We start from the raw sequence: 13,835 nt of genomic DNA on the forward strand, positions 1-13,835 counted from the left end.
ACTGGAAATGAAAACAAAAAGATTATCCAGCAATCCATCACTCCCCCTCTCTACTTACGGCTGTCACTTTTATCATTATCTTTGTCAACGTCGTCAATTGTCAGGATTCAGTGACACCTGCCTCCTCACACTTGACGAGAAGAGATGAGGAAAACGAGGGGCCAGAAATGAGAAATGATGAACAACCAAGACGTTAACAAGGATTCACACCCTTGAGTTTGCAAACATATGGTTCAGCTCGTGGCACGCTGTTCTCATAATAAGGGGCGTCCCCTTCAAGGATCGATAGGAATATTATTCAGTTAAATGCGATCTGAGGGAGACTGTCTTTTTGCGGGTGGGATCCGGCTGAGTGTCTGTGGTGAGCTTGCATTCTTGCATTTGTGTGCATGGTGGGTGCTGTCTAGCATTAGGGCAGGTGTGCTGTCATGGTAACAGATGGCATGAACTATAAATTGCCTCATTGTGTCCCTGTAGGAAAGTGTCTCTGTTTGATTAATTATATAAGAGTCTGTTAGAGTAGCTCTGTTAGCCACCATATAGGCCTGGCCTCTGATAGATGAGACATCAGGGTGCAGCCAGACGATAAAAACACTCCATCTCTGTCTTAGAGCTTTACCCATGAAGTAATAAGACTTTAGCATTAATAATGTTACAACACAGACAGAAAATGCTTGCTATTTAAAGAAAGCAGAAATAATATCAATTTGTTCGGGCTGCAGAACATCCTAAGTGAAAAAACTCAAGGTTATTACAGGAGGTTATTATTTTCTGTCTATGCCAGTGAAATGCAACAATGGGACAGGATTGTTAATTTTTTTTTTAATGCTGATGGTGAGATTTTAGTTGGACCGTTTTGTAAGAACTGTGATCCATGTTGGAAGAACTGTGTAAATCTGGCTCCAAGTTGATCAATGCCACTAAAACAATTTTATGTGATTTTAAATCAGGCAGATGCAGTCTATTGACATCTCTTTCACTGTGTAATCAGTCTGGAGTTGTGAAAAGAGTACTTCAGTGATGTAGCGTTGCACTGTGACATTGATGGACAGTTTAGAACAGCATGGAAATGAACGCAGCAGAGCTAGACATATCTCTTTTTTTTAATTGCTTACATTTTTAACTTGCCAACTTGGCAGCTGAGAGTTCGATCTGGGATTTGGAGTGGTTCTAGCGCATTTATTTCTAACTCAAGACTGTCAAAGGGCCTCTCTGGTCATTGATGCAACCCCTAAAAACTTCTGTTATTTAAAGTTACATGTTTAACAGTTTTGCACCATGAAAAAAAACCTTCATTCCTTAAAGTGACTAGGATGCATTTCAACATCATTGCTTTCTTTAGAAAATGCAGATCTATGAATTCCACCTCTCTTTCCACTCACCCATCCTCACTTGCTGCAGCATGAGCACACCAGCTCACCTATTACTCTGCTCAGACACTGTAAAACTGCTGTACCTTGCACAATCGCAGGTTGGAATACGTGCATAATTCAGCTATACATGCTGGAACTGGAAAGTTTGTTACGTTGGAAACTTCAAAAGTCTGACTCTGTGTTTTTGAGATGGTCATTGGTGCATTGCAGTTTCAAGGTGGAACCACTCAGCCATGTTGCTGACTTCTTACTTCACTCATGATATGTCTTACAGCATATAAACAAAATACCACATGGACACTCACAAAATAAAAATAAAAAGATTGATTTACACCAAATAGGGGCCTACGTATTGTGACTTGAGTCAATGAATCATTTTGTCATAAATCATTTGAAGTATCTAGGAGCATACATTGATGAAAAACAGAATTTGTTGTTATCACATGTAAGGAAAATAGTAACATACTACTTCTTATCTGAAAATGAATAACTATTTAATAATATGCGTGTTTAATATCTCAGTCTGATATGTTTACCTGACTGTGACACACAAAAACACAAAAACTTGGGTTGATCAAACAAAGAGAGAAACTGTGGGCTTCCAAAATCACTTGATGTCCTATAATAAACTACTTCCTAAAGAAATGTTTGTCTATAATTAATGCCCCTGAGCATCACCTCCACTCTGAATTTGAGTTAATCTGTGATAAACAAGACTGTGGAACCTCAAACAAAATGAAAAATAAGGGATTCTTTGTTCTGTCCCAATGAATACAACAAATACAGAAATAAAATGTCTCCATGTAGGGAAATTTCATTAGATTGTCCATCTTTTGCACATACATTCTGCTATTGTGAGTTAATATTTTGATAGCTAGTTCAGAAGACATAGATACATTTCCTGCAATGATGGTGGGACAAAAAAAATAGATTTTTCCTCAAAGTTGGCGCAAAATAATAATTAGTATCATTTAGTCATTACTGTGAAGCCTGATTCATTGTTACTGTCACAAAGCAGGTTTTCATGTTACGTTGCATATTATACAAGGTTTCAATTCTCCTGGATACTGTAAAGCGCACGAGTTTCATCTTTCCTTTCTTCCTCGACCTACTCACAATGCTCTCATCTTTTGTGTGAAAAGGTGAGCAGCAAAAACTTGATACGACTCATCAGATGAAACGTCATTTCAGAAAATTCCTTCCAACTGGTTCCTCAAGATTACATTGTGCAGGAGCAAATTATGGAAATCCACTGAATTAAAAAGGGTGTGTGCGCATCTGTGTGCATGCAAAGAAATCCTCATGTGCTCAGGTGAGGATGAGAAATGAGATCATATTTTGATCCATGTGACTGACAGCACAATGGAGAATTTGCATTTGAAAGAGATGCCTTTCCTACTTGCATGAAAAAAAGAGATACCAAGTTCCTCCACATACCAAGCTGCATGTGATCCAGTATAAGGTTGCGCAGGAGCTCTTAAAATCTGCGATTGCACATAAAATAGGAAATGACTCCTTGCAGAGGTTTAAATCGAGCAGGAAATGATGTGAAGATTGAGAATTTTATTCACTGTCAAAGATTATTCCATGGCGGGCCCTTGTGCGACCCACTGAGGAATGCTTTGTGGGTAGATGTCAGCTGGAACGCACCCTGCCTTGTAGACCGCAGCCAAGAATCCGCCCCAGGCTTGTTAACAAGTGACTCAGTTTTCACTGGGGCGTGCGTGTGCTCAATAATGAGGAAAGGTTAATAAGCTGATCAATGAGGAAGAGATTGCGCTGCCTGCTGCAGCTGGTAAACAATACCAGCAACTCTGCATCAGCTGCAGTTAACACCGACCCCATTTTAACAAGGGCTGAGGGACAAGTGGAATGTAAGCTGTAATTTTCCTCGCCTGTTGTGAATATCAGAATGAGCGAGTGCATTAATTTATTACGAACGGGGATGGGCGAACGTGAGGAGGTGGCTGACACCTTCCGAGCAGATTAATTCATGTCTGCATCTCTCATTCCTCTGCACCCACCTTCCCCCCTTCTGTCTGATGCGATGACAAGTCATGCTCTAATGAGTTTTGTAAAGATTTTTTTTTAGATCGATGTCCCAATCAGTCAGCCATCGCCTGTGAACTATGATTCACATGCTGTTGTCTGCCCCGCCAGTCGATAGATAGAGAAACCATTGATTTTCTTTTCCTTTGGCAGGCGTGGGCCCTGGCTTGCTGCTGGTGCAGATGGAAGGCGGGGGGGAGGAGGTGGTGGTGGTTGAGGGGAAGGACAGACAAGGCCTCACCAGGGATACAGCCTTGAGAGCGCAGCGTTACTGTGTGTACAGTGCGCTCTCACATACATGGGTGAAACCAGTGCAAGCAGAGGGTTTGTTTACATTCTCACAGGTAGCAGATTTCTCATTTATGTTGGCAGTATGATAACACAGCACACTACTGTCCAACACAAGAGGTACATTAGATGAATAATAGTGCACCACTAGCAGCAAGATACACATTCTCCCATACTAAACATAATTAGTCATGAAAATTTGCTGTAGAACTACTTAATGCATGCGACTAAGTACTTAATCCAATCTTAGTTTTTTTTTTTTTTATATAAAGATAGTTAGATTTACCCATTTGCAGCATGAAAATGTATTCAAATGAGACAACCTGAGAAATGTAGGTCAAAACAAATCACTTAGAGGCTTCTGACATCTGTGTTACTGGGTCATATGTAGACACTGCCTTATTTTAACAGGTTTCTAATGATTTTGCACCGAATATATTAAAATTTAGACTTGTTGTTGGGGAAAAACAAGATATACATACATGCACAGAACTGTCAAAATAATAAAATATAACCCTCAAATGAGTTATGAGTCGCATTTGACACCAAGACAAGGTGTTGTGCACATGTACTAGAACAGCAGGTGAGTGCAACAGTGAAAATATCAGTCTTCATGAGTCCTTATGTGCTGTTTTGCTTTAAACTTGCCCTGTATTGCAGAAAATAAAATGCGATTAAGGTGATTCTTACCACTGGTGTGCTGCATGCCCAGCCTCCCTGCAGGGCCGTAGAGGTACTCTGTCCCCAGCACCCGTCCTTGGGAGCCTGAGTGTTGGCTGTGGGGAGTCTTAGCTATAGGGGACTGTCTGCTGTTGGATCTGGCCAAGAGCGAGTTGAGGCAATTGTGTGCGTTGGGGTCATTTCTTTTGTGGTGGACGTGTCGGTTGTTGACGCTGGTGCTGCCAAACGCAGCCTCATTGACAAACACGGAGCCGTTACCGGCGTGGTCTCTAGAATGACTTGGTGCTGAATCCTGAGGGAGAGAGCAAATGTCAGAGTGACATTCAGAGCTGAAAAATGACAGTGAGGACAGAAATTCATCGGAAGCTCACGTTTGTGCCCAGATGAGAACTTTGGGGGGAAAAAAAATGGATGTTGATGGTTGGATGGTGTCCACACCTGTGAAATCTTTCAACAATGCAGCTTTGAAATGCATCCATGCATTTGCATGAGGGATCAGGAAACACATTTAATAACATAACTGACAAAAGCTACACACGTGTCTTTTAAAAGAAGATCAATGTGTCGATAAGAAATACAAAGAAATTCACCCAAAAATCTATTTTCCCATCTGTCTGAGGTAAAAACATTGGTAGTTTTGGCTTTATTTGTTCAGGTTTTGAGGCACCTGTCTCTGAGATTTCAGTCTCCACCGTAATATAATGGAAGTAAATTAAATTTTATTTGTGATGTTCAAAAATGGCTTATTTATAATAGAATATATTAGAAAAGAATATTATAGAGACCTCACAGTTGCAAGTGTCACATGGAGACTATTTCTTTGATGGAAAGCTATGAAAACTGCTCACAGTGTGTTCTAGTAATTGTCCTGAGTAGTGGAGAGGCTGTTTCTAAGGAGACACTTTGCTGCAGAATTTTTCCAAACGTAATTTTTCAAAGCTTTGAGTGCCACAAATGAATCACTGTATTACTGTAAAGCACAGACTGTATGAAAAATGGACTTAGTATCCAGGTCAAATAAATGAAGCCAATATAGAGGTGTCTTAATGCTGGGCCAACCTGATAGCCGCAAGGTTAAATTTCACACCAAATTCCTTCAAGCAGCTCTTCGTTCGATTCCTAGCCAACCTGGACCTTCAGTCCATGTGATCCTCCAGTCTCTCTTTACTGTAACTATCAAATAATAAATCTAATTTCTATGGCCAGCAGGGTCAACTCCAGTAGTTGTAAAAAGAAGTATAGACATTGATGTGAAAATGACCCCACTTCTCACATAATTTGCTTCCTCAGTATCCATTTTCATATTAAGTTTATGGTCTCAGTCACTGGTTTCAAGTCTCCTTCAGTATAGCGTGATGTTCATGTTAAAAAATGATCAGTCCATTTAAAAAAAATACACAACAAGGCAGGGTATGCTTTAGGGCATGGCTACCTTGGACAAGAGCTCTAACACACCAATCTGCCAATCAGGACAAAAGGTGTAACAATGCATAAGTATGGCACTGTGTCATTTAAATAGCCATGAATTCGTTTTGGGGTGTTGTCCATGTTTTCCCTTTCAGAGTGCCTTCAGTTTTCTAAAACTTACTGAGAAATTGTCTAAAAATTGCTTCTGCTGCATCTGGATGTATTAAAACGCATTCTAAGAAATTGGTTGTTAATTAAGTACAATTTTTCACTAAAATTAGCATCTCAATTAACATCACAGCTAATATGAATTATGAATGCGCTTAATAAACCAAGTGAGCTAACTCCTGCCAGCATTAGTTGATAACTTTGAGTTTGCTTTGCTAACGATACCTGACCCTGGTGGGCTTGGAACCAGTGTTATAGATGGACTATGGGGGTGTTAACCTACGTGCTAATGCTATGCTAGCTATTCTATCGCGGCCTGATAAAAGAAGCTGATTTGTTAGTGGCGACTATGCACAGACAGTAAGGTGTTTAATATAATGTTTCCAGGTTCCTCCTGATCTCCACCCTGTCATCCAAATATGGTCACTTCTGGCTTAAAAATAAAAAGAAGATGGAACAGGTCAAAATGTCAAATGTAAGGTTTTGAAACATTAGTCTACAAACCACTGGGGAACGTCGACCACTTCTTTTATGCAGGCTATGGTGCAAACACAGCCTGACCACACTTTGCCCATCAACTGATCAGTTTACTGTCAACAAATAGGAAAAAGTTGAACCCCCAACAAATTCAGAACAGTCCAACCTAAAATTTATTCTGTGACTCGAAAACGGAACTTTACATGTCAAAAGTCAACATTTAAAATTTTTAGTGTATTACACAACTGCACATAAAGTATACTTTGCATGTAAGTAATTTTTTTTTTGACATTTCAAACACTAAACTGAATAATACTAAATAGTAAATCAGAAAAACAAAGTGAGTAAGTGGGTTTAGAACATGTTTAGAGTCATTTGGGTGAACTGATCATTTAGTGTTTGGTTAAATGTGTCACTGCAGGTTGCTTAGAGCTCCAGCCTCCTCCTCATGTTCTCTCCTTCCACCCCCTCTCTCATGTCCCATCTTCACGTCAACCTGGCCTTTTCTCAGCTGAGTGGAGGTAGCGCAGCTAATTAGAAATGACCTGAGAGCCTGTGTGTGTGTGTCTATGTGTGCATCATTCGATCTGTCTCTGACCCTATGAACTGCTGCCTCTGGCTAAAACATTAGCAGGGGAACATTAGGACCTCCGCTGCCTCCGCACGCTTCTGTCAAACCACTGCTATTAAGGCAGCCTCCACACTGACTAAAATAGATGAATGGAAATAAATAAGTCCTGCAAAACGCCAGGAGAGCCTCATCACGTCCGGCCTGCAAAAGCCTAAGGTGGTGTGTAAATTAATGAGGGAGAGAGGGAATATTGTAACTGGAGTCTGCTCATTTGTCCATCCATTCTGGTGCCTTTTGAACAGTCACACCTGCTGAACTGAGCAGCACAAACCTGCAAGCCAGCAGAGGCTCATATAGATGTATGTGCTGTATTAGTTTCACCACTGCTGCTGTTCCATGTGATTTACGTTGGGACTTAAAGGGCACCGAGAACAGTGCACCCTTTATCCTCCCTGCCTTCCAGCTGTGGGGGACATTTCACTGTAGTGCTTTTCAAACAAAGTGTCAATAATTTAAGTCCTTTTGGACACGATTGATTGCTTTCTTGGGACGCGAGCCTCTGGTTTTAATTATTTTGTCGGAGCCTTTATTTGCAACGGTTTAATTATCATCAATCATTAAGATGTTTATTGGTGAGTAGAGCTGCTGGAGCACTAAGACAAATGATGCTGAAATTACTCTCATTATCGCGGGTCGTACATCAAGAGGGGATTGAGCTGCTCTCTGTAAACGAGTGAACCAACGTAAGTCAGGCTGATAGGTATCTGAGAAAAGCTTCTCATCAATGATTTTGGCCAAGAAATACTCCATAAACACTGAATATCTACCGTACACTCCTGTCAGGGTCAAGAGCTTTAGTGAGCCCTCGGTTATTGCCTCAGATTCAACACCAGAAGTTATTCTAGAATCCACTGGCAGAAGAAACAGTTATCACTTGTGTTCCCACCCCCTGCCTACCTGATGCCCATCTAGAGGGATGACCATGTGAGGGATCACAGCAGGCAGGCTGCTCTGTCGCCCATGTTTCCAAGTGTGGAGCAGCTTTTGCTGGTTTTCCAAACGCTCGCGCTCCCTCTCCACGCTCCTCTGGCCCTCCCGGAGCCTCTCCAGGCTCTGCTGGTACTCCTCCAGTTGTTCATCCAGCTCTTCCCTCTCGCGCCTTAGCTTCTCCACCGCCAACTGGCACTGCTTCTCCCTTTCTTCCAGCCTGCTCTCCTGCTCCTCCTGCTGGCTCTCCCTGGCCTGGCACTCCCGCTCCCAGCGCTCCTTGTCTTGGCGCAGACGGTCCTTGAGCCGCTGAGCCGCCGCCACCTCCTCCTTCCGCTTCTCCAGGTTCCGCTGCTTTTCCTGTTCCTGCAGGGTGTTGACCCGGAGGCTCGGGAGGTGCGGACGCTGGGCGCGGGGCGAAGGCCGACCGCTCTCCTGGAGGAGAAGCTTCTGGACCTCATACCAGCTGTCCTGGATGGTCACCGCCGCCTGGCACAGGAGAAGGAAATGCAAAAGCTCAACCATCTTTCTCACCACACGTGCATCCAATTTGAATGGCAAAACATGATGGACATTGTGATCCGGCTCAACTGGTGGCCCCAATTTTTTATGTGTTATGACAACAACGTCTTCTTGACTGATTAAAGGAACCCACTGCAGCTGGTAGAGCTGCGGTTTCCAGGTTCATTCAGAACAAGGGATAGAATACTTTGAATATGAAAATCACGCTGTGATCAATCCTCAAATCTACACAGACAGACAGGAGCGCGCACACATGCTGTATGCAAATATGCACATGCTTTCCCTCTACACAAATTTACATTTTATACCAAAGAGCGCGTGTAGCGTGAAACTAAACACCCTCATATGTCTCTGAGCAGGAAACGATCAGTAGGATGAGCTCCTGTGGCTCACTACGTTTGGCTTCAAACAGTCGAGTAGTGTGTAGGTTCCCTGTTTACTGATGTGCGCAGGCATCATAAAGCCTGTATTTCAAATGAGGATAGCATGTATCTGTTCATACTGAAAACAGAAGAGGTTTGTTTGTGTGTTTGTTCACTTAATATGGAAGAGGGATGAGAAACAGGTAGACAGTAGCTGGTTGGATGTCAAGTGAAGCTCTTACCTGCAGGCTGTATAGCAGCTGAGTCAGATTTTGGACACTTTGGGCAACCTGGGAATGGCGACAACACAAAAAATGAAGATCAGTGTAACTCCTGTGTTTTTCATGCATGGGTTCATGTAAATTACATCATTTTACTGCTAAATAATTACCCACACAAGGGAACTCAATATGCATTTTTCTCTCTCTCTCTAGGATGATGGAAAGTCAAACCTGAAGTTACAGTCATGTAGCATTTGCGCCCCCTTGAGGCTGCACGGTCCTCTACCACAGTGTTTAAATTATCACATGGAAGTTGAAAAGAAAATTATTCTCTCATATTGGAGTAATTTACCTCACAGGTCACAAAAAGCTGCAAACAGCAGCACGACTGAGGCACGGTAATTGGAATAAGTCTCCGTATCCATTTTTAATGCCGCAATACCTTTGGGATCTGAATGGACTTCCTTTATTATGAGCTTATCAATGATTCATTGCATTAAGACCAAAATGTAATTCTAATAGACTGTACTGAATTATTAAAACAACTGTTGGCAATCTTGAGCCACACATCTGTAAAGACACAGAAAGAGGTGACGTTCAGATGCAGCCTGTAGGAGACTGTAATGACCTATAATATCTCTGCAGTACCACCATCACAACTACAGTAATGGACAAAGCATTACGCCATATAGCTGCATCAATATTTAACTCAAAAACCTACTTAACTTACAATGTCCGTATATATCGTGAAATCATACAAGAATCGCTATGAGCTAAATACATTCTAGACACCAGAATGTACCTTTAAGTCAATGCCATTCACATCAGGTTTTGGCAAGTCAGCAGGCGTCTGCAGCATCACGGCCTCAGGCTCACTGCTCTCTGGGTTATCAGATGAGGCCTCGAACGATTGTGCAGTCGGCTCTACAAGTGTAGCAGGGCTCAGAGGAAACACGGAGTCTGTGTCGGAGTCCTCGATGCCACTTGATGGAGAACAAGCCTTGGATGACAATGTGGCCTTCAGGTTCTCAGCTGCAAAACAAAAATAACACAAGTACATTGATAAATCAAATAAAAGGAGCAAAAATTTGAGTGTTGTGAAGGTGACTATACCAGAGCTGCGACGATTACGTTAGGTGTCAACTTTTAAATTGTTTGGTTTAAGTGATTTTTTAGGAAAACAAAAGTCTAAATTCTGTGTTTGCAGCTTCTTAAATGTGAATATTTTCTGGTTTCTTTACTCTAAGACACTAAACTGAAAATGTTTGGGTTGTGGACTTTTGGAAACACAGATCAACCTTTTCTTTTAATCATTTTTTGAATTGCATATAAATTGTCTGATTAAGGAAATAATTGACATATTAATTTCTGATGAAATAACCCTAGTGATCACTTTCACATTTTGTGGGATTTTCCTTTAAGTGCTGTTCCTAGTGCTGAGGTTACCAAGGAAATGGTATTATTCTGTTATTCATTTATATCACAAGTTGAATATCTCATAAGACACATTATGTTATGAAGACAACTATATAAACAATACATAAAACACTGGACAAACAATGGACTATACAACTGTCCATACATTTACATATATACATACACGCGCATATTAAACTACAGTTTGTTCTTATTTATGCTTTCATGTAGCTTGAAATTTTAATAAGAATAAAGCTGAAAAACGAGACTGTAATTTTCAGTGTAGTTTCACGTTGCCTGTTAATGATTACAAAAATGTACTGCTTTTAAATGCCCAACTGAGGGTTCAAATAAAGTGCTACCATTATTTATTCAGTTTTAAAGCAAAGTCTTGCTAACTCCAATTTTTTGACATCTAATTTGTCAAAAAATACAAACCAAACAACACTGAAGTGCACGTCTATCTGTGTTTGCTGCATGTAAAATGTCTCACCCTCTTGCAGAGCTGCAGCCAGCAGCACAGCAGCCTGAGGAAGCTCCTCTGAGTGCGGCTGGACCAGCAGTCGCGGTTCAACTAGCGAAGCATACGTCCTCCCACTCAGAGCAGAGAGTTCAGCATAGATCTGCAGCTTCTCCTCCAGGTTAGAGCAGATCTGCTGGTCCTGGATGGTCAAACTCTCTGGAACACAAGTTCATGTGATGCAACGATTACAAAATGTTAACTCAGGGGTGAATGTATGATGCTATACATAATGTCAGGTTTCCAAATACCTTGTAACTTCTGGATCTTCTGGAAGCGAGCCTCAGCAGCTCGCTTCTCCTCTTCGGATTCACTTGTGTATTCCTCCTCTTCCTCCGGACAGCTAAGCAAACACAAATAAAGGTTGGACCAATGTTTGCACATGACAACATCTGACACTGAGCTTTCAATACATAAAACACTGACGTGAACACACCTTTCTACAGCCTCTCTAATGAGCCTCATCCAGGTGTTTCGTTCCTCTTTGGACGACGTGTGGACCTCGTACATTTCTGGCCCGGCAGCTGAAGCGCTGATCAAAAACATCCCCCGCTCTTCATTCGCCACTTCCCGAACTATTAACTTCTGCAGGGCAATGACTGGAGGCTTCTGGTCCTGTAGCACATTAAAAGTGACAAAATATATTGTCTAACTTGACGGGATAATGGCCGAGAGGGTATAACAGCCTGGCGTGAATTATAACAGACACAGCTTAGCATTTTTATGATTCATTACTGTCTGTTTACCACAGTGGCAAATGTGTACTTCTGGTCTTTTTCTTGCAGGAAGATGAGTGTGTCTGTGAGGAGGAGCGCCAGGACATCTGTGAACGTCAGGGGAAGCAGGGACACTATTATACGACCAGCATGATTATTTATTTGCTTTATGTAAAAAGATGCAAAATAGCACATAAACAGTATAACGGCACACAGTTTGCAGTAAACCGAGGTCACCTTTAAGCCGACCAGCGGCAGTTTTCCACAGCAGGAGGCCCTGGTGTTTGAGTTCTTGTCCCGGTCTCATTATGTCTTGCTTGCGGAAGGTATGTCCGTTCTTCAGCTTGGCCGAGCTGCGATTCTCTATGCGCTGCCACACTTCCTGCAACCTCTGGTGCTGTTCATATTTACTGACTCTGAGGTCCACAGCTGCTATCACCTCTCGAATCTGAGCCAGAGCTTTAGAAAGGTCTGTATGCTCCTCGGTTTCCTCTGAGGGATGAAGAGGGAAAAATTCAAGAAGGCTGAAAGAGATGTTTTGTTTCAGTTGTGTATTTTCAAATCAATATTTTGTGCTGCGGGGCTGCACAGCGCCTCAGTGGTTAGCCCTGCCGCCTCACAGCTAGAAGATCTCCGGTTCACGTCCTGGACTGGGATCTTTCTGTGTGGAGTTTACATGTTCTCCCTGTGCATGCATGGGTTTTAACCGGGTACTCTGGCTTCCTCCCACAGTCAAAAAACATGCTGAGTTTAATTGGTGACTCTAAATCGTCCATAGGTGTGAATGTGAGTGTGCTTGTTTGTCTCTAAGTGTAGCCCTGTGATAGACTGGTGACCTGTCCAGGGTGTCCCCTGCCTTCACTCTAAGTCAGCTGGGATAGACTCCAGCCCCCCCACGACCCTAATGAGGATTAAGTGGTGTATAGATAACAGTTTGTGCAGCTTATTGCAAACACTAGGGTTAAATGATGGTGTAGCCAGCAGAGGGCAGTAGATGACTGACCTTGCGTATGTTGTAGGATCCTCTCCAGCAGCACTGGGTACTTAGTAATCCTCTGGGTTACCAGCAAGATGCACGCTGGAATCTCCCTCCGTCTCACCAAAGAATTACTACCTTGTTGCTTTGAAAAGTAAGATCAAGAAACACGTTAGATTGTCCCAAACTGAGCGGCAATGATGCTTCTATTTTAGATTAAATACCTTAATGAAGCTCTGAAATCTCTTATTATGCTGCTGGAGCTCTTTGAAAAAGTTGACTGCTTCATTATGTCTACTGCAGAATTCTCCGTAGACCTGCTTCATTTTTTCCCCATTCTCCTCTGAAAACTGCAGAAAATGCAATCAGTGGATGTTACCAGTACAAGGATCCACTCACCCCCACCTTCTACAAATCTTTCTTTGGTCGTTGTTCTACTTGTGTCACATTTTCAACTCATTGTGGGACAATTTTTCACTGCAATATGAAGTCCTGCTCTTCTATGGTAACAACACAACCATGACTAGAGGTAGAGAGACCTCAAAAATGTCTTTTGTGCATAAGGAAAAGTTGTAATGCCATAAAACAAAGGCAACTGAAAGTTTAATTTCTACAATTGTTTAACTTGCAAAAATTGGAAAAGCCTGGAATTAATTTGTGCACCATTTTTCCACATGCACAAAGGCGCAGCTTATAAAAATCAGTGGCTCTGTTTATTACATATATTTTTATTTTGTGCATTTTCTGTTTGGTTGCAATAATTGTCTCCTAGCTGCTCTACATGTACATAGCCTGCAGTTCAGTCAAACACTCCCTAAATTTTTGTCATGTGACTGTGTGTTTCGATATTTTTTTTGGATTCTGTGCAAAAAGTAAATTTTTGGAGAATTTAGATATATAAATGTGTGTGTGTGTGTGTGTGTGTGTGTGTGTGTGCGTGTGTGTGTGTGTGTGTGTGTAGAGTGAGGTGATTTTAATGAAATATTACGATTGACAGAAGGGGCAGCACAGATGAGCAGTTCCAAGACGGTCAGTAGGTTAAATCCTGTGCTTCTCTGTGCTTTTACAGTTCCTGGCTCTGATTTACAGTGTAACTTCAGT

The 13,835-nt window shown here is 41.9% G+C and overlaps 1 protein-coding gene across 4 annotated transcripts in view; it reads right to left on the reverse strand.

Annotated features, from left to right (window-relative positions):
- Positions 1 to 13,835, reverse strand: part of arhgef28a (Rho guanine nucleotide exchange factor (GEF) 28a) — a 53,987-nt gene that overhangs the window by 2,417 nt on the left and 37,735 nt on the right. For all 4 annotated transcript variants that reach the window (XM_035946048.2, XM_023265480.3, XM_035946047.2 and 1 more), the window contains 11 exons: positions 12,959 to 13,084; positions 12,762 to 12,879; positions 11,996 to 12,250; positions 11,789 to 11,865; positions 11,479 to 11,657; positions 11,294 to 11,385; positions 11,016 to 11,201; positions 9,909 to 10,138; positions 9,128 to 9,175; positions 7,972 to 8,490; positions 4,401 to 4,683 (listed from right to left, as the gene is read on the reverse strand). In XM_035946048.2, the coding sequence (XP_035801941.2) occupies positions 4,401 to 4,683; positions 7,972 to 8,490; positions 9,128 to 9,175; positions 9,909 to 10,138; positions 11,016 to 11,201; positions 11,294 to 11,385; positions 11,479 to 11,657; positions 11,789 to 11,865; positions 11,996 to 12,250; positions 12,762 to 12,879; positions 12,959 to 13,084 (2,113 nt within the window). The remainder of the gene's footprint in view (positions 1 to 4,400; positions 4,684 to 7,971; positions 8,491 to 9,127; positions 9,176 to 9,908; positions 10,139 to 11,015; positions 11,202 to 11,293; positions 11,386 to 11,478; positions 11,658 to 11,788; positions 11,866 to 11,995; positions 12,251 to 12,761; positions 12,880 to 12,958; positions 13,085 to 13,835) is intronic.

The sequence above is a fragment of the Amphiprion ocellaris genome, chromosome 17 (genome assembly GCF_022539595.1).
Source record: "Amphiprion ocellaris isolate individual 3 ecotype Okinawa chromosome 17, ASM2253959v1, whole genome shotgun sequence".
NCBI classification, from domain to species: Eukaryota; Metazoa; Chordata; class Actinopteri; family Pomacentridae; genus Amphiprion; species Amphiprion ocellaris.